General features: G+C 39.9%; 1 protein-coding gene across 1 annotated transcript; it reads left to right on the top strand.

Moving 5' to 3' along the window:
* The first annotated feature begins 4,699 nt into the window (after window positions 1-4,699).
* On the top strand, window positions 4,700-19,244 carry sult6b1 (sulfotransferase family, cytosolic, 6b, member 1). The gene is made up of 7 exons (XM_044215037.1): window positions 4,700-5,124; window positions 8,210-8,322; window positions 12,564-12,653; window positions 12,979-13,105; window positions 15,523-15,617; window positions 16,108-16,264; window positions 17,326-19,244. The coding sequence occupies exons 1-7, from the start codon at window positions 4,929-4,931 to the stop codon at window positions 17,451-17,453; spliced, it is 906 nt and encodes a 301-aa protein (XP_044070972.1). The 5' UTR covers window positions 4,700-4,928; the 3' UTR covers window positions 17,454-19,244.
* Window positions 19,245-21,580: the final 2,336 nt, after the last annotated feature.

Genomic DNA, 21,580 nt, shown 5'->3' with positions numbered 1-21,580 from the left:
GGCCCCGTAGAACTGCATGTGTGTGTTGACAAACTCTTTGATGTAATTTTGTGTGTGTGTGTGTGTGTGTGTGTGGAATATGTGGTTGCTCGTTTGTACGGTGGTGAATGGAGATTTTTGTGTGCTGTTTGTCAAGTGACACCATGAGGCCCCCCAAGCCGAGTGGGGCCCTGGGCAACCAACACTGAAATGTATAGAGAGAGAGAGAAAGAGAGAGAGAGAGACAGGATGAAGGAAAGAGAGAGAGGGGAGGGGAGGGTGAGAAAGAGAGGAAAGAGTGATGTCTGAGGACAAAGAGTGCCACAAACAGAGAAAAAAGAAACAGAGATCATAAAACTGGAATCTTATACACGAGGGAAAGAACAAGAGACATAAAAAGACATTTAAAAGAAAGAATAAAACAAAGTCAGACAGACATTTTTTTTTTTGTTTTGTGGAGGAAGTGGTGCAGACTGTAGTGTAACAGTGAATACATTTTCTCCGTCTGGATTGCAGCCCTGAACGGCCTCCGGATCTTTTTCCTGCCGCTTTTATTAACCTGCAGAACAGCCCATTGTCAATAATAGTGCTGATGATTACTGAAAAGCACAGTGTACATTTGTGGAAGAAATATATATATATATATATATATATATATATATATATATATATATATATATATATATATATATATATATATATATATATATATATATATATGTTCTATAGTAATATTTGTTCTGTAAATCTGCACAGTTCAGGCTGAGAAATGAATGAATGCAGCTCGTTGTGGTGTGTCAGTAGGAGACCCTGGACCAAAAAACCCATTTTCAGCAACTTTATACTTCAACTCATTTTATGAGAATTGCTTATAAAACATGATTTTGAACTTATGACGTGTTCCAAAAGTCCACTACAGAAAATAATGCATTATTCCGGGGGCCTCAGCTGTAAAACCTACTCTTTACGTTTGTTAATGGGTACTGACTGTGTGTCTCAAATATGTCTTAGACCTCTTTAAAATACTGTAAGTTTCTTTGTCTGTGAATGACTTTTTGGCAAACAAAAGCAAGATATTTTTGTTCATATATATAGCCCACATAACATATAAAACATGAAATATTCCTTTATTTGGTATAATAACAATCCTTTATGGTCATTTCTGTATTTTGTTACCTTCATCAAATGTGCAAGCCCAGCTTGTGTCACAGGGAAGGGTTACCACTGCAATACTTTTCAACATATTGGTTTTAATAAGGTCAGAAGCAAAGAACAAAACATATTTGAAGGAAAACTATTATTATTGTTATTACATACAGCTGGGCCGATAAACAATGAAGAAGTAAAGCCAACGTCAACAAAACACAGAGTTAAATGATAAAGCTGGTATTGTTTATATATTTTTATATATTTTTATTACTACCGACGGAGCCCCTAAAGGGACCAAAACGAACGCCTGAAAGACTTTATTCTACTATTAGACAATTGAATCTGTGCCGCAGAACGTCACTGTCCACCAAACACTATCGAAAACGCCGCAAAGAGCCTCAGACGATTCGCGTTAGCAGGATAAATTCATTGTCGTCTCTCCAGGGAAATAGTTGATAATAATAAAAAGATAAAAAATCTTTTATATATTTCTTCAGGACTTCAACCCTTGTCCAATCCACTTATTCCCTCCATGGAAGGTTCGCCATATAAAGCACTGAAACCAGTTAGTGTGAAGTGGAAGTAGACAATAAAACCCTCTGACAGCACGTCTGCACTAGTGCCGACTTAATAATGCGCCACTAAAATGAAACACGTGCCAAAGAATGAAGGAAATATCACACAAATGTTACAGCAAGTTCCATCTGGCATTTATGCACATACACTTTTTGATATATATATTTTTTCTTTTTGGATTCAGACAAACTGTGATTTCTGCCTCTAAAGGACTCGCAGCACTATTTTATTGCATGGGAGGAATCTGTACCTGATTCCTGAATGGTTCAACGTTTGTTGCGAGTCTTTGAAAAGCACAAATCACATTTACAGTTTTTTGGACTCAGCACCTGAACAAGAAAGATGTGTGTGTGTGTGTGTGTGTGTGTGTGTGTGTGTGTGTGTGTGTGTGTGTGTTTTAAATTTAGACAAAATCAAAGAAAAACATCACGTTGTTACATCCTTTTACTTTATTCTAGTATATGTGTGCTTGAATTTAAAAAATAATTTATGGAGCCATAATCTGTTTCATGGCTCATTATAGTATGGGGATATTATTCATTAACAATTAATTAATTAATTATTCATTATTACAGTAACAGCTTATTTTCATACACCATATTGCCAAATGTTTGTGGACACCCCTGTCCACATGTTTCAGTGTCCTCTTGGTCTGGCTGTTTTTCCTGGTTTGGTTTGGGCCTTTTAGTTCCAGTGAAGGGAAATCTTAATGCTACGACACACAATGATATTTTAGGCAACAGTGTGCTTCCAACTTTGTGTCAGCAGTTTGCGTTTATCTCTTTCCTGTTTCACATGCCCATTCACAATGCCTGCATGCACATAGTCAGCTCCGTAAAGAAATGTTTTTTCCAGTTTGGCATGAAAGAACTTTTCTGGCCTGCACAGAGTCCTGACCTCAGCCCCATCCGTCACCTTTGGGATGAACTGGAAGCCCGACCTTATCACCCAACATCAGTGCTGGACCTCAACTAATGCTCATGTGGCTGAATGGGAGCAAATCCCTGCAGCCAGGTTTTGGATTTTCTATCACACACCGCTGCAATGTTCAGGTGTCCACATACTTTTCAATTACAGGTAGAAAACAACAGCCAAAATAAACATTTAGATGGTTTTATACAAGAAATAAATACACTGAAACCATGCTAGAAGACATGAGTGACATTTGCTGAGTGATGGCGTCAACTGACTCAAGAGAATCTGATGAAATGAAACCAAAAGATACCCACTTGTGGCCACAGTTCAAGAGAGAGGATGTGAAATTAATACTGCCGAGACAGACAAGTATGTTTAGGAAACCACATCCTATGACCCGATAACATGCTACCTTTCAGTTTTACCTGTCAGAGTCTGGACTTCTAAACTTAAGCCTTCTATCAGACATGCAAAATCCTAAACATCCCTTTAAGGGGCACTCCACCAATTATACACATAAGCAACCCTGTCTCCTAGAAAAATGATGTTTATATAGTACTGCATTTTTTGCCAGTTACGTTGTGGCGACAAACGTAATTGCTGCCTGGATTATTTACAGCACCGGAGGCACAGGAAGGTGGTCGGGGTGGATGGTGGGCTTACAAGGTGCAGGGTTTTTGACACCAAAGAGCGACGTTTGCATCCTGAAGCTGTGGTTAGGCTCAGGCAACAAAAGCACTTAGGTTAGGGAAAGATTGTGTTTTTGGGTTAATGTTAATCAACACGTTGTGTCTCAAGTCACTGCAGACTTTTTCTGCATCAAACCAGATCTTTCCCTAACCTTAGTCAAGTGCTGCGAGTGCCTGAACATCCAGTAATCATTAAAAAGCTTAATGTTGCTGTAGTACTACAAGCTGATGTTGCTGCAAGATCGGGTATTTTAGTGGAAACACAAACGAAACACGTTATCAGTGAACATTTTACCACCAGATACGTTAAATAACAATAATTCGTCATTACGTTAATAGAAATCGTAATCCGGTCTGCATTACGCTTCCTTCAACGTGCACTTGCTGTTTGAAATTAGTTGTATTTAAACGTAATTTCTCGGAGAGACAGAATTGCTTGAGGAGTTATACGAGCATGTGAAAACAGTCATCGAGGTTATCTCAGCTTGGTTTGGAGACAGTAGAAATTTAACACAAAGCCTGCATTACAAACTAAAGGTATGGAGTATGAAAGATTGAGAGTGTTTACCGGGCAAAATATGCTATCGATTTGCATCATGGGAAATGTAGGATTCAGTGTTTTTGGTGCTTGATCCATACTAGAGACTAAAAATCAGGATATCGCAGCCTCTGTTGCTTTATTTTTGACAATTCTTTTCACAACCTTTTTTCTTGCAATTACTCCAAATGTATGAAAGTGCAACAGTAAATCACTGGAGTATCCATTTAAAGATGTGAGGGGTAGGGAAAAAATCTATTCAAAGATTTTTTTTATTCTTTAATTGCTCTTCAAGAGCAGACACGTACACAACAGGAACACACTTTGAAGAAGCTGAGGAAGAAAGAGCAACTTTCAGTTAATTTTTGTAAGGTTTCTATTACACCTCCTGATCATTTGAGGAAGTGGGATGACCCTTTTAAAATGTCCTCTCTCAAGGTTTCTCCCCTTTCTTTCCTCGTATCTGAAGTTTTTGTGGAGGAGTTTTTCCTCATTGTAGAGATTTTGCCGCCATTTGGTAACTGCTGCTGCCGTAAATGCCCGTAAAGTCCAACGAGACTCTTAAAGTTATTCTGAGCTGCATGAAGAAACTAGACTTATAGAAGAAGAAAGTGTGTGTGTGTGTGTGTGTGTGTGTGTGTGTGTGTGTGTGAAAGAGAGAGACTGGGGGTCTGCAGCCAGTCTGTCAGCATGTACCTCCCATCTGGTGAACACTGTGCAGGCATCTCCCATCAGTCACACCTCCACACACACACACATTTTCCCGCGTGTGTGTGTATATGTGTGGAGGAGGAGGTGCCTGATGCCGCCTCCTCCTTTTACTACTACTACTACTACTACACACACCCTCTCTCTCTCTCTCTCTCTCTTTCTCAGTGCTGCTTGCTCACTTGCAGGGCAGCAGTGGATGGACGATCAGCTGCACAGAAAGCAGCCAGGCCTCTTTTTTCCCGGCTACACCCTGTTTACTTAGTGTGTGTGTTTTTTTTAAAGCAGTAGTTTCTCTTGAATGACTGTATTTGACTTACTGTGAAAAGAAGCCAGAGTTTCTGATCTGTGCAGCTACACTGTACTGAAACAAGATGAGCACTAACGCCTTTGTTGCCAATGTGAAGTCCAGGATGCAAATGGCAAAGGAAATCAGTGATGAGGAGAAGTTGTACAGATACAACGGGGTGTTGTACCCGCGCCTCATGTGCCCTGAGGATCATTTAAAGGCTCTGGAGAACCTCAAGGCCAGAGAGGATGACATCATGCTGGTGGCTTATCCCAAATGCGGTGAGTAACCGTGATCCAATTACAACATTTAATGAACAGATGTGGTTCAGCCAGAGAGTAACAACCTTCAGATGAAATTACATTTGTATAAATGATTAATAAAGTTTTCACAAGGTCATGGGAACATTTGGTCCGTGTGTTGTGACCTCTGACCTTTGGCCACCCTTCCTGGTTGTTTGTAATGTTAATGATTGTAACTCTGGTGAAAGTGGAGTTTTTTTCCACAACAGATTTCATGAACAAATGCTTAAAATGTAAAATCTTGAAATAAAAATGCAGCAAACGCAGAATTAAACTGCAGTAAATCATCAATCAGTTAAAAAAAATGTTTTAATCATTAGCATTTTTTTCAGCTGAATACAACATAAAAAATAGTGATAAATCTACTCGTTCTGCAAACATGCCATGTTAAAACAAAAACAAAACTAAAGCAGTTATTATTTTTTGCAGTCTGTCCCTCATAAATCGTTCAGATTCGCGTGATAAAGTTTAGCGTCAAAATCAAATGTTAAATTGTTCAACCACCTCGATCAGTATGTAACTATCGAACAAGTCTGTCGCTCCACTGTCGAAGAAAATATTTTACTGAGGTTTGCAACTCGGCTGGACGACACACGTACACCCCGCCACCGTTACACGCTGCAAATGTAAAGAGCTGAACAACTGGAGAAGGTTTTTCCTTTTCTGATTTGCCAAGTGAACGATTGACACAACTACTTCACCGGAAAAGTGACCATTTGAATGAACTAAAAGTCAAACAGACATGTTTAAATTGTAAAATACAATGCGATTTTAAAAGAATAGTTCAACATTTTGGGAAATAAGATGTTCAGATGGATATCTCATGTCTGTGAGTCAGGATGTGGTTAGCTTAGCTTAGCATAAAGACTGGAAGCAGGGGGAAACAGCTAGCCTGGCTCTGTCCAAAGTTTAAAAATACATCTACCAGCACCTGTGAAGCTCACTCATTAACATGTTGTATCTCATTTGTTTAATCAGTTTGTGGTTTTAGTGGGAGCTACATGTCGGAACTAATGTTTTTCTTGTTGAACAATTGGTGCAGTGACTGTGTGCAGTTTCCTGAAGTATTGTAATCACCATCGTGCCTGTATAGAGCCCACTGGCCGTACCTGGCTGTAGATGGAGAAGCGGTATGGAAGTACTGGGCGGAGAAAACCTCACATGTGGTTTTTACATCGCTTGTTTGTGTACGGATTAAACAAATAAGATACAACATGTTAAAGAAAAGCGTGACATTCCTGCTGTTGCCGCGGTGCGTTCGAGGAATGTGACATGTTTTCTTTTTGGGGAAGTGTTTTCTTTCGACTTGTGCACGCCAGCTCACGAAGACAGACAAGTTAATCGGCTTTGGAAGAATGTTGCATTACATACACCCACATCTCCATGCACAGGGGCCCGCTTGGACTCGGGCCCACATGGGGATGACAGAACTATTTATCCAAAGGTGTGTGACTATACAGGCCCTCCATCATTTTGACCAACAAGAGCCTCTTTTTAAATGGCTGAACGTCCCCTTTTGATGTTACAGGCAGTTAAATCACAGCAGTCCGCCACAGATAATGGCTTCCTGACATCTCGTGATTTATGGAGGAGATAGAGGAGGAGTAGCCCGACCTTCACCTCAACACTCTCACATTTACGATCTTCTGCCGTTTATTGGCCTGTTATATATTTTCCTGTCACTGGTGTGTCTGTGTGTTGCACCACATGGCTCTAAAACTGGGTTTCTCATCCCTTTCTGTCCCCTGATTCCATTTTTAGAGCACAAAATAATTCTCTGTCACTCCAGGAAGTAGCCAGGGGTCATTTTCAAGGGCGCTCCAATTATATTACACAGATTAATTATATAGCTCTATTTTAAACCTGTCAGTTTTCAACTCTTTGAGCACCATAAACCAAATCCCATTCATCCGCATGTAAAAAGAAAAAACTGAAATGGAAGTGGGAAGTTCATTTCTCTGAAAAAAACCCAAGTTTAAATATATCAGTATTTTAGAAATCTCAAATCACATGGGGTCCCGGAGTCAAGGTCGAGACATTTTGCTCTAAAGGCACAAATTGTCTTTTACTTTAATTGTCTGACAGAGTGTTGAAGCATTTTCCATAATGTGTGCTGTCACGGCACAGGTAGTACTGGAGAAATCATTTGTTTTTGGCACAACAAAAAACAGGAAAACTGCTCAAAACAGACAAAAAATGTTGAAATGTGCATGAAAAAACCCTGCACAGTAAAAGAGAGTCGAGTGGTCCTCCTACTGTAAGTGGTCAGCGTTTAAAGAAACATTAAGAATGAGAATTACATATAAAAGTGGGAAACAACAGCAATACTAGATGATCTTTACTGAAAATGCTGCAAATCTCAGGGAAAATTCATATTTAGCCAGCGCAAAAAACACCTAGAGTCAAGGATACATTTTCCCCTTTAACTTGACAGGCCATAAGCCAATAAACACCTTTAAATTACCCAGACTGATGTTTCCCCACCTGCTAAATGTGACCCAGAGGCATTATTTAACAATAGGATCTGTCAGGGAAACAGGATCATTCTCACTTGAAGCTGGAGAGTAACACGCCGGCTCGCTGCCAAAAAGAAAGACGAGAAGGACAGAAGTGAAACATGAAAAGAATTACCTGCAGCAGCTGCAGAATCCATAATGTACAATGTATACAGGTATTATCATTCACTGTGTTTTCTGGTTTTAACTGTAAGTGTACTTGCAGTGAGTTTAAAATTCCCCCTTTCCTGAAGTAGCTGCAAGGTTCAAATGTTTTTACAATATATGACATGATCACATGTTAAGTATATGTTGTATCTGCTTGTCACACTGGCTACTGTTACTGTGAGTGAAATATTAAAACCAAAAACACCGTTGTGCTTACGGCTGCACCAGGAAAACGTGTTTTACATCACTTTATTCACATTTCCCTGCAATTCAGGTCCGTAAACTGTGTTTTGCATCGTTAGGGATGTTTCTGTCTTGACCAGAATTTAAAATGGAGCGTGGTTGAACAAATGCTCGACTCTATAACATGTTTGAAACATGATGTGTGTGTGTGTGTGCAGGTTTTAACTGGATGGTGGGGGTGGTGAGGAAGATCATTGCAGAGGCCACAGGGATGAAAACAGAGTCCAGGATGCCCCCGCTGATCGAGTTCTTTGGACCAGAAGTCTTAAAGGTGGACTCCGGATGTGTGTGTGTGTGTGTGTGTGTGTGTGTGTGTGTGTGTGTGTGTGCACTGTAAACTGAAAGGAGTCGTTCATCGTTATGAACTAGAGAATTATCACCGACTTTTTAGCCTCTTCTAACTTATTATTTTGGTTTGAGCGAGGTCCTCTGCCTCCTTCACCAAACAGTAGTGTTGAATGGAAATTTGTTAGAGGTGCATCTCAATAATTCAACAGCAATGTCTCTGTTTCTGAAGCAATAACCTGATTATTCTGGATAATCCACAGAACACACTGGACTCTTTCTTCAAATCATAATCTTTCAAATTACTTGAAAGATGCTATAATTGTCAAATCAAATTGTACACATAGAGGCTTTAGGTAATAATTAAATAATTTTAAAAAACCCCTGAATAATTGGATATACTTTTTTTCATGTTGACATACTGAAAACTCATTTTTACATTTTTATTTAATGCTTATTTTTATTAAGTATATAACATGGACCGACACCACAGCGTTTGCTCGTTCCTAAAGGGGCCTTTATTCAAATACACAAAGCTCTACAAGAAAATCCAAAAGAGCACAAAACAAACAATGACACAAGTTTTAATGAACAGTTACATTTTTTTTTATCAAATCTGCAAGAAGGCAAGGACCTTAAAGGAGAAGGCCATCCCCATTTGCAGCTTCGACAGGTGGCTACAGGCTTTTTGTTAACAACATGTACAGTGACACATACATTGTGGTCCACTCGAGGCCTGTGAATCTAAACCCCAGCCGGATCGGAGAGTGAAGTCATCGACTGAGGAGCTGTGCAGATATTTTATTACACCCAGAGAAACTGATGTCGTCCCGGGAGGCAGGGAGATCGATTTGTGACATGTTTGTCCTCGGGACAGGAGAAAGCACTCCGGCAGACGGGACTGGTCCATGGGTTGTTTCTGTGCGTCTATACAAACTGTATGTTCGATGAAGACTAGATGTTATTTCAGATATCGCTTTCCTCTGAGAGTCGACCCTTAAACGGTTTCACATTTTGTCAGCAGACTGACCATCTGTGACTGGTTAGTCTGCTACCAGGTGAAAGCCATTTGAAAAGGTTTATTCATGAATACTTTATATCCTGTTTATTCTGAGCTTAAGGGTTTCTTCTGTCAGTTTTGTTTAGAGTTTTCTTCTTGGTTCTGTTTGTCGTTGTTGTGAATATGTTAGTTTTGTGTAGTTTTGTCTTTTTAAAGGCCACTTGTCTCATCTGGGGTGAAGTCTTGCACTTCAAATGGATCCATAATTAGAAGAAAACAGTTTGGGGTAAACATGTGTTTGTATTTGAGAAGAAGCAGACATTATAATCTCTAAATTGATTCTATTTGAAAGAAATTCATAAAAAAAAAATAATCATAGAATAATTATCGTACGCACCAACATTAAAATATGTTTTACTGCCTTTTTCGGATATTGTCACATATCTCTACAACTACTGTCCAAATTTTCATGACATTAGCTGTGAGTGTTCATGGTTCCCAGAACCATCTTAAACCACTTAAAACCAGTTTCCCTCAGGTTTAAAACCAGCTGTGTCAGATATGCAAATTGAAGCTGGAACAAACCTGCTATTTTAAAAGATTATAAAAAAACATGTTAAACTAGTTTAAAACCAGCTTTAACCAGTTTTCTCAAATGTCCAAACTGAGGCACTAACAGATAAAAAACTGCTGTTTAAAAACAAACAAACAGTTCACAACGGTCTATCGCTAGTTTTACCACAAGTTTCAGTATAAAACCAGTTTAAACTGGTTTAAAACCAGTTTCGACCACCTATGTCAAATATCCATATTGAAGCAGCTCAAGCTCTGGTTTTAAAACGTGTAAACCAGTTTACATCAGGTTTCAGTTTAAATTTGGTTTAAACTAGTTTAAAACCAGTTTTGACCACATAAGTCAAAAATCCCAGTTGAGGCAGCAACACAGAAACAAAACGGCTGTTAGAAGAAACTTACACTAGTGTACTTCAGATTCCAGTTTAAAACCAGTTCAAATCTGTTTTGAATCTGTTTTGAACCATGCCCTCCAGACTGTTGTGTCGACAGGACAAAATCAGTCTGATCGTACAGCGTTGTGGTTGAGGTTTGGTTAGGTTTAGGCACAAAAACAACTTGGGTAGGGTTAGCGACGGATCACTGTTTGGGTTAAAATACACGATAGATTTATTGCTCAACACAGTTGTATAATGAGATTTTGTTTTGTAGTTCCCTTTATGCTACTCAAAAAAATGTTATACAGTAGATCAGTGAATAAATAATAAGTCATAGAAATAGAAAATAAGCACTTGGTTAGTTCAGATGTTTTGTTTCTTGGGAGGACAGTCTCAAAATAGCGCTAAAAGTTTTCCGATGTGGTACAAGTCATATCCAAGACTGGTTAAAACTGGTTTGTTTCTGTAGCTTTGCGCCCCACCAGAATCCTTTTTGGTGCCATTTCAGAACCTGCGAGTAAAACAGCAGCTTTGTTCTTGTGTGTTCCTGCCTTATCGTTGATATTTGCCACCGCTTCATACTTTAAGCGTGTGTTGCATGTTGCAATCCATTGTTATAAACTCTAATTTCTCCTCCCTCCTCGTCTGACTGTGGAGGACATTAAACAGAGACCAAACTTCATTAAGCAAACTGATGTTTTGGACGTAGATCTGTAGATTGCTCAAAAGTCAAACAAAGTTCAGCATCATTGTGGTTTGTCGCTGCAATCAGAATCAGATAATGCGCTTGTCTGAGTCTGCCAGCGTGTTCCTGCCTTAAAGACAGGATGATGGCGTTAACCAGAGACAGATGTGTGATCAGAAAACACATTCTCACATCCCGTTTGAAGAAAAAGAAACACTGAATAATGGGATGAAACTGAAATGCAGATGTTCTTTGTATTCAAAATGATTCTTGGAAAGCTCACTGTGAGCTCAGATCTGAAACACACCGCTGGGTCTGTTCCAGCTCTCAGGAACACATGGTTTGGTGTGTTCATGTGTGTGTGAATAGTTTGCTGTGGTCTAATTAGTTATGCGTTGAACTCTGAAATGTTAAAATCCTCAGAAATCACAAGGCAGGGAACAGGAGCTAGAGCAGGAATAGTTGGGACCTTTTGGAAAAATATGCATTTTCACTTTCATGAGAGTTAGATAAGAAGATCGATACCGCTCATGTTTGTACGGTAAATATGAAGCTGCAGCCGGCAGCCGCTTAGCTTAGCATGAAGACTGGGGAAAACAGTGAGCATGGTTTGTCCAAAGGTACCAGAACCTTTTAACACTCACTAATTAACGCGTTATTGTAATGTTTTAAGAAAGTGAGTGTAGACTGAGATCTCACAGTGGTGTTGTCTGTTTGGCAGGCAGTCTTGAGTTGACACGGAGTCTAGGCGGGCAGGCGGGTTATCGGCAAACGGACACACATAAGAGTGTAAGTCCAGGCAGACGGTACACAGGGGAGTATGATCCTGAGGCACAGGGAGAAACACAGGTTACCAGGGTACTGAAAGACACGAGGCAACACCAGGACGAGGTCTTGGCCGTGTTTCTGTACCACTTAGGTTAACTGACGATCTGGGGAAGACTAGAGCGGGGAGCCGGGGTGATGTACTGCTGGAGCTGGAGCTGGATCGCAGGTGTGCAGGAGGCTTGGAGGCTTGGAGGCAAGGCTTGATTGGTAGTTGGTTGCAGGTGTGAGAGGGAATGAAGGCCATGCCTAGACCAGATCACACACACACACACACACACACACACACACACACACACACACACACACTCAGACTGATACAGACAGAAACCAACAGAGGGCAAACAGGAACCACAAGTGAAGGGGGAGAACAGCTGGAAACACTTGGGATGAGGGAGAGGCAAAGCCGGACCGTGATGGTTACATCTTGCTTGTTTACTCCGTACGTAAATCAAAGTGTAAAAACGACATGTTGTGGTTTTATGGGGAGTTATGTGTGAGATTATGTCTTGCCCGGGCACAGTCAGCTCGAGCAAACAGTCCTCGTCTCTCTGTAACGTTGGATTTTTCCCCTACACAATTACAAAATCACTGGGCAAGACAAAGTGTTTTTGCTGGATTCGGTGACTTGGTGAAAAACGCTGGCAGTGAACTTTTTGCAAACGTTTGATAAGAAAAATCTCATTCTGGTGGCATTATGTAATGGCGAATGCTGAACAGCAGCATATAATGGTAATTTGTCTTCCCTGTCCTACTCTCCCCCTCAGGTCATGGATGAGACGCCCTCTCCGAGGTTTCTGGGGACTCACCTGCACCCCGACAACATCCCCGCTTCCTTCTATGCAAAGAAAACTAAAGTAAGTTTCAAAAGGGCTGCAGCAAGGCTTTCAACTCCGGAGAACAAATGGATTTCCCTCAAATCATTAACTGTGAAGATCGACAGCAGTAAAGGAGGTCACAGCGTCCCGTCAAAGCTTTGTCCCTTGATGCCTCAAATGGGGAACAAAGCTGGTTTGAGTTTAAGAAAGAGGAGATGGGAATAAAAATAAAGAATAATAATAATAAAAATCACTTCAGAATATATTTGGATATATATACATTTGGTCCCTCTTCCAGTTATTTTGTAGAAAACCAGTTCAATGTCTAATATCTTTTTTATATATTGTGCTGTGTGCTGTACAGATGCTGGTGATCTTCAGGAACCCTAAAGACACTCTGGTGTCCTTCTATCATTTCTCCAACAACAACCCGGTCCTCCCATCCGGACAGTCCTGGGAATCCTTCTACTCCCACTTCATGAGTGGAGACGGTGAGAAAACAACACACGCGGCACCTTCAGGTTCTCACAATGTTATCACGAGCCAAAGGCATCTAGTGGCATTAGTGGTTACTGGATCACTAAATAAGCGCTGTCTATTCATTATTAATTGGACCAGATTTGATGAGGAGGTACTGGCTAAATCAAATGTGCTGTTTGTTCGGAGGATAACTCAAAAACTTTCAATGAGTTTTGGTGGAAAGTTCAGCCTGAGGAACAAACTCATATTTATGATTTTTTTAAGGGCTTTTTCACATTTTGTCTCTATTATCTGACTTATTTGGATGAAAAAGATCCTATCAGTGTCTGTCACTGGGGTGCATTTTGATGCCGATTAAAATTTCTAAACGTCATCCTTTATAACAACAACCTTTGTGCAGGTATGAGCTGTTTATGGGTGCACGCTTCTAGTCTTTGGGAGGTTTTCTAAAATGAGTAATTTGTGCTTGACACAGACTGAAGCTAAATTACTTTTTTTTTACGGTGCAACAATGTGTTTCATAAAACATGTTTAAACAATAAGAGTGGTGTAATACTATGCGTTAGTCCGTTTTTCAATATTTTCTGACTTCCTGTCTGTGGCTCTCAGCTCCAAGCCCATTGGTTCCTACTGCAGATGTAAATCTTTAATCAAAAATATATTGTTTCATCCATCCATCCATCCATCCATCCATCCATTTTCTTTAGTCCCGTTAGGGGTCGCGGGTGACTGGAGCCTATCCCAGTGAAAACACCCTGGACAGTGGCCAAGTCAGGGCTAACACAGACACAGACAAGGACAGACAACCATTCACTCTCACATTCATTCAATACGGGCAATTTAGAGTTTTTAACCTCAAATGTCTTTTGGGAGGAAGCCGGAGAACCCGGAGAGAACCCACGGTAACACGGGGAGGACATGCAGACTCCACCCAGAGAGATTGTGTGATGTTGGTCTGGTCCGGGAAGAACTATTGTTTCATTTAAAAAAAAAAAAAAAAAAGATCAGCTGGTCACTGTAGTTTTTCTCAAATGTTACTCAAACAGGAAGAAATAGTGCATTGTTGTGGACGAGAGGAATAAATATATCAGGCTTTGGATAAACACACAGTACTTGTTTAGTAGGATACATTCAATTACATCAATTCTGTTTATGAGATTTGTTGACAAGAAGACAAATATAGAATATCTCCTGCCTAACCCTTGAAGGGATGTCACAGTCACAGTCAAAACCTGAAGAATATCAATGTGTCTCAGTCACTCAGGAAAAATGTCACATGTCTGCATTACAAGTTTTTCTTAAATATAAGTAATAGGTGGAAAATGTACTTAAAGTAGAAAGAAAATCAATATAGTATCATTATTGTGGTATAAGATTCAACATTGTCTCGGATTTGGTTATCGTAATATGCAGATATATATATGGTGGCCCTGAGAGCTCAACGCACTGCAACTTAACAAAACACATGCAAAAACGTATAATGTAGAATGACTGCTGTGAGCGTTGTATTATTGTATTATTGAATCATCATTATTAGTGATGCATTAACATGTGAGTGATACTTAAATGTTGTAGTTGTTCGAAGTAGAGCTTATTTTAACTGCTTCTCCACACTGTTAGATAGTTTAATCTATAACAATTCACCATATTTTATTAGCTAATCACATGTTTTGCATGGAAAATCTTAATCTGAAAAGTACCTAATAATGAAAGCTATGTAAATGTGGTAAAAGTACAATATTCCAATCTGAAATGTAGTGTAGTAGAAGTATAATTTTGCATAAATGGAAGTACTCAAATTACATCTATTTAGATATGGAAAACGACATCTTGGATGTGGAAAATGACATGTTGAAGGTGACATGAAGCTCGCCAGCAGTGGTGGAAGAAATACTCAGATCTTCTACTTAAGTGGCAACACCACAGTGTAAAAATACTCTACAATAAAAGTCCTGCATTCAAAATGTTACTTGAGTAAAAGTACACAAGTATTAGCATCAAACTTTGCTTAAAGTACCAAAAGTAAAAACATTAATCATGCAGAATGGCCCATTTCAGAATAATATATATCATAATATTAGATTATAATTATTGATGCATTAATGTAATGTTGCAGCTGGTAATGCTGGAGCTAATTTTAGTTACTTTGGACACTGCTGGGTAGCTTATGACTTCAACAGCATTTCAGTGATATTAAGACATGTATTCAGGACCAGCATCACAATGAAAGATATTTAAACTGAGCTAAGCTAAGCTATTGAAACAGCAGGTATTTTCCGTCCGTTTGGGTGAAAACTTGAACTTTTCTACCAAATTCAGTCCTGTTTTAATCCAAACAACTAGACGTCTTTTGGCCTGAAAATCACCAAATCAGTGCTTACTGGCTGATCTGTTTGGTGTGTGTGTGTGTGTGTGTGTGTGTGTGTAGTTCCCTGGGGGTCATACTTTGATCACGCTTTGGCCTGGGAGAAGAGGATGGACGACCCCAACGTCATGGTTGTCACCTACGAAGAGCTAAAACAGGTAGCTCACACACTGATTGGTTAGTTGGGTGTGACAGAAAGTGGTGGCTGTAAAAAAAAAAATAAGATTAATAATGTTACTTTTTTCCATGTGAAATGTTCAAAAATCACTTGTTCCAATGGAGTACTTGAATCTGTAACTAGCATTTACAGGAGAAACTGTTGGCCCTTACACAACAAGCATGTGACGTTTGATGTTTTCAATTGTAATACAAAAAACCCCACATGGTGCCTTTATGCTGTAATACATTCATAGTGCTTTCTCATAGTTTCTGCTGACATTTTCCAAATCATCCCAGTGTTGGAATTGATTCCCTTGCTTGCAGGCAGCCGTTGGTTTCAGTTCATTTCTATGAAAAATCAACACGCAGACTTGAAACTTCAGAGATAATCACTCACAGTCAACATTCAGTCCACTTCCACACTGGCGGAGAGTTTGTGGTAGAATCTCAGAGTCTGTAAAGGCTCTGATTCTGTTTCCTGTCCTGCAGGACCTGAGCGAGGGCGTCCGTCAGATCACCACCTTCTTTGGCTTCGGCCTGACGGAGGCTCAGGTCCAGCAGATCGCAGAGGGCAGCACCTTCACAGCCATGAAGGAGAGCTCCGCCAACTCCCACGGCGCTATGGGAAACGTCATCTTCAGAAAAGGTGCCAGAGAGACTTTGGATCATTTTTTTCACCACAACAAAACAACTTTTGGTTGTTTTTACTGAAATAACTATTTTATAAATTCCATTGAACGCCCTTTTAATTTTTAAACGTTTCAAACTATAGTGCAATGTGCATGTTTCCTGCACATACATGCTACATACTGCTTATTCTGGATCTGCTCTCTTCACTGAGGTTCCTGCTCATACTGACTGAAACACTAAAGCCAAAGCTGTACAGTTTTATTATTTGAAAATCTATGTCTTGTGCATTATTTTGTACACTTTCCCCTGAAATTCATATACATATCTGGCATCTTGAGGAACTTTGGGCTTAAATAAAGCTTGGCTTTGCAACATGTAATTGTGTAATGATATATCAACAGAAAGTCCAAAACAACCAAGCAAATCCAATCCAAAGTGTTTGGAAGCCAAACAATTACACTGCTGCAAGTTCAACTCATATTTACACCAGTTTTCAAGACAAGTCATGAAAAATGACATAACGTTATTGAAAAGCTGACCTTGCGTTCTCATAAATAAACTGTTTAGGGGGACTTTAAGGCATAGTTCAGCACTTATTTTTCCACAGTGAGATGTTCAGATGGATATCACTCTCATGTCTGTTTGTTGAGTACAGAGCTGGAGTTGTGCATGTGGTTAGCCTAGCTTAGCATAAAGTCTGAAAGCAGGAGGAATCAGCTAGCCTGGCTCTGTCCAAAGTTCAAAAATACACCTACCAGCACCTCTGAAGCATTTGTTTCATCCGTACACAAACAGAAATGTAAAAACTACTGTTTGTGCTTTTAGTGGGAGTTAAGTGCTGGAACTATCTCCTCACGTAGCTCTCGAAAAGAGAGTCCCGAAATGTTGAACTATTCCTTTAAAATGGACACGAATAAATAAAACAGCATCTTGGGTTTCATGTTTTACTGTTTATAAGTGTGAACTTCAGTGATGCAGATACAGAATATAATTTTATCATTTAAAAGCTACTTAAGAAATTCAAGGGAAAATCAGAATGCAAGGGTTTAACGTTATCGTATTTTTGTTCCTGAGCAGGCGAGGTCGGGGACTGGAAGAACCACTTTACACCAGAGCAGAGCCAAGAGATGGACGACGTCTTCAACAAACACCTGGCAGGAACGAGGCTGGCAGCCAAACTCAACTACCAAATGCACTGTCAGTAGGAAGCAAGGAAGCAAGGGAGGAAGAAAAGGGAGGGAAAGAGGAAGGGAAAGGGTGAAGAAGAAGAGCTTGGGGGATTTTCCTGCCCTGAGCTGAGTCAGACAGACCTCCCCTGCCAGCATTGCACAGATATATCTTCGCCTGGTTTGGACTTCAACCCCAACCATGACATCAACCCTTAACCATCTTTAAACCTGAAGCATGTAGAGAAGGCTGTTAGAGGCAGTAATCTGAAAGGAGACACTGCCTGGGAGGCTCAGTTCAGGGCCAAAGGTTCCTAATGACAGGCTCAACGGGGGTCAAGAAGGGAAGAAGTGCATTATGGGTTATTGTTTTATTAACTCCAACCTGTGAACTTTTGTTGTTGCACAAGTTCTACAACAGAAATCATTAAAGGAATAGTTTAACATTTTCGGAGATCAATAACACTCATATTTGTCTGTTAAATATAAGACTGCAGCTCAAATAAACAGTCGAGCACACGACCCGCTGTAAAGAATAGTCTTTCCGGACTTCCGTTTTTGTACAGATTACACAGATGAGATATAACATGTTAGCAAGTGAGCTTAACGGGTGCTGGTAGGTGGATTTTCTTACCTTTGGACAGAGCCAGGCTAGCTGTTTCCCCCTGTTTCCAGTCTTTGTGCTAAGCTAAGCTAACTGGCTGCTGGCTGTAGCTTCACATCAATCTTCTCGTCTAACTCTCAGCAAGAAAGCGAATGAGCGTATTTCCTTAAATGCCAAACTATTCCTTTAAACACCTTACGAGCAGCCATATTTGGGTTCACCTGAAGTCTGGCTGTGTGCACCAGGGAGACAAATATCAGTGAATAAAAGCCGGGTTCAAAACATGACAAACACACTGCTCATCAGCACAGGAAGCAAAGGAAGAAATTCATCTGCTGTGGGGACGAATGACCTGCAGGTATACAAACATAGATGAATTCTTGTCTCAGAAGTTTCAACTGAACGTTTAAAGTTAACAATTTATTTTAGTCAGCAGTAAGAGAACAGAGGTTTCTCGAGTTTGGAGTTTGTGAGTGCAGCTTGCCACCATCTTTGTCAGTTTCTAGAGAAAGAGATTTGGTTTAAAGATGGGCACACCTTGAGAGCAAGCAAGACACAACCATCACAGTGAAGTGTGATAAGCTGAAACATGCACCTCCTAAAGCCTGAACGTTTCCTATATGTAGGATTTAAACTCTGGAGCCCCTTTAGAATCAGTAAAGACACTGGCAGACAGCAATACCATCTGAATAATTTGAAAGATGCTATAATTACATACAAATTAAACTAATTACTTATGAAAATGTCACCAACACAAGTAGAAGTGACCCTAGTTAATGAAATTTTGAGAAGAGAAAAGCGATTTGTGATTTTGCAAACGAGTTGGAACTGCAGCCTCATTGGTTTTAACATTCAGCCAAGCTGGTCGATGTTTGCTCTAAGCACACGCAGGTTCGTATTTAGCCAAACCAAAGTTTATCAAATTCACTTGTTTGCCTTCTGGGTTTGATTTTCTGCCAAAACAACATATAATATCTCTTTTTCACAGTCCCCGTTTGTTTTCTGATGTTTAACACCTGACTACAACACAAAACAGTTGAATTATCTTTGTACCGGCAGCTACTCGCAGACTTCTGGTTGTGAAACTGTGGCTTTTGAAACAACACTTTGATGAGATTATGGGCTATTAGAAATATGCGCAGTCACTGTTCATGTATGTATATTACATGCAGTGCATCACTGTACATGATCATGATGAAAAATAAACCAATTTTCCAGATCACTTATTTGATCTCCATTTGTTTGACTCCATCTTTGTTGCTCAGCACTCTTTCCTATCAGTCAACTAACTGGTGCTACATGTATGTAACTTATACTTAGACACAATACACTAAAGGAAGAAGAGTAAGGAAAGGCGAAAGGGTAACTATTTCCCCTCATTAAAATTTCTCTGGGCAAATTATTCATCATTAATTAGGCTATTAAACGTGGAAATTTTAGTTCCTCATTCTCTTAGTAATAAGAAATGTGTATATGCCATTAAGGAATGATTTAAAGAGGTGTAAGTATTATTTAAATTTTTTGATTGACATGTATGTCTTAATTGATTTAATATGTAATACTAAGCACTTTATATATATTTTTATATTTTGATAACGATGCAATTGATGTTTTGCTTCTAGCAACCCTGTTCTACATGTGATAAATGTTTCAATACAGTAAAAAAAGGAGAAATGAAATTAAATATTTTTAAATGTCAGCACACTTAATGATACTATCAGACAAGATTTGTTTGTACAATAACAGTAATAATAATACACTGCAACAGAACATTTTCTAAAAGTTTTTTTTTGTACTTTATTAAATACAGTGTGCTACCAAATAGAACTTAACAAAACACTAAAACCAGGAATTACAGTACATTAAAGAACAGGAAACTAAGAGGAAAAAGTCACAGAAAAGGTTTCAGTCGAAGCCATCTGGACAATCAAGACGTTTCGGCTCCCATCCGGAAGTCATTCTCAATTGTGAAAATGGTCTGAGAACTCAGAAATTTAAGCTACTCTGTGTTGCTTAAGCCCCGCCCTCAGGAAGGAGTCTACCTGAGTGTCTGCTGTTTACCCTGCCTAGTTTCACCTGAAACTGACCTCATTGTTTCCATGATGGCCCAGTAATCAGTAATCAGGCCTATTGTTTTCTGGCTGCACCTCCCTCATCACTGTTAAGCACCTGATTAGCATGTGATTGGCTTGACCACGGTGTTAATACCCTGTGGTAAACGGTTGGCAAATTGAATCTCAGACCACCATTTCTGTTTAAAGAGGGGGTTTTCTTTTGCTCATGCAGTCAACATGTGTAATGTCTCAGCTGCACTGACAATGAGGGGAAAACCCAGCAGCAGAGATGAAACCTTTGAGCCCCAGACAGGGACAGTATGTGGTGCTACAGTTCAATGCTTTATTTGAAATTCATCTGTCATATAAGTCGTTAAAAAATATGATTACTTAATAATCGGAATCTGTAAAGTGACTGGTAACCAAATCTAACAAATAAATGTAGTGGAGGAGGCTAAAAAAAGCAAAATATCTGCCTCTGAGATGTAGTGGAGCAGAAGTATAAAGAAGCCCAGTAAAATCTGAATTATATACTTAATAGGAGCATACTCGTTGTGTGTGTGTGTGTGTGTGTGTGTGTGTGTGTGTGTGTGTGTGTGTGTGCGTGTGTGGGTGACCCTTCAGTTTCGTTTCAGAAAGATCAATGAAGGTAAAGCTGAATGACAGATTGCATTGAATTACAAAAGCTAGTGGCTCGCCCAGAGGCGACCTTACGACTCTCTACGCTCCCGTCTGCTAACATCAAAACTGAGGTGAATATTAAAAAGAATCAAATGCTACTGTGTTATGGAAAGCCATTTTAGTCAATATTAAATAAATAAATACATAAATATGCCTATCAAATAAATAAATGAGTCAACGTGGTTCAATAAATAAATAGGTTTTTACTTCATGATGCTACATTTCCATCTGTTAAATGAAGGGGGGCGTGGTCAGACCGGACACGGCCTCGGAGAAGACGGAGGAGGACACGGCCTCGGAGAAGACGGAGGACTTTCACCCGGGAGACCGGGGTTCGGGTCCCCTGTGAAACCAAAAATCAACAATTAAGTTACGTTACGTAAATTACGTTACGTATGTAAAGTACGTAACCTACGTAAGTTAAGTCACGGATTTCCTTCACGTGACTTGCGTGTTTACGTCACGTGACTTACTTATTTTAACCGTAACCGTGAGATTTTTCCTAAACCTGACCAAACTACGACCGTTTCACAACGTCAACCAAGTGTTTACTGTTACCATGACGACGAAGGTCCGGTACGCCTGATTGCTGGAGATTCGTAGGCTTATGCACGGAAAACGGTGCATTACTTTTCGTAAGATGTCTACGAACCGTTGTACGAGGTTACGTTGACCCAACACATCCTCGGAGGGCCGCTCTCTCTACGCCCCCCCACACACACACCTACCTCACCGGCCCCAGTGCTCTGCTGATATTTACGCCCCTGGATGTGAGCTTAGTCACAATATCTGTCTGTTCCTGAGTCCAGGATGGAAACTAAAGGGGA

Source organism: Siniperca chuatsi, linkage group LG11 (genome assembly GCF_020085105.1).
Source record: "Siniperca chuatsi isolate FFG_IHB_CAS linkage group LG11, ASM2008510v1, whole genome shotgun sequence".
Taxonomy (NCBI): Eukaryota; Metazoa; Chordata; class Actinopteri; order Centrarchiformes; family Sinipercidae; genus Siniperca; species Siniperca chuatsi.
This window is presented reverse-complemented; position numbering and strand designations above follow the sequence as displayed.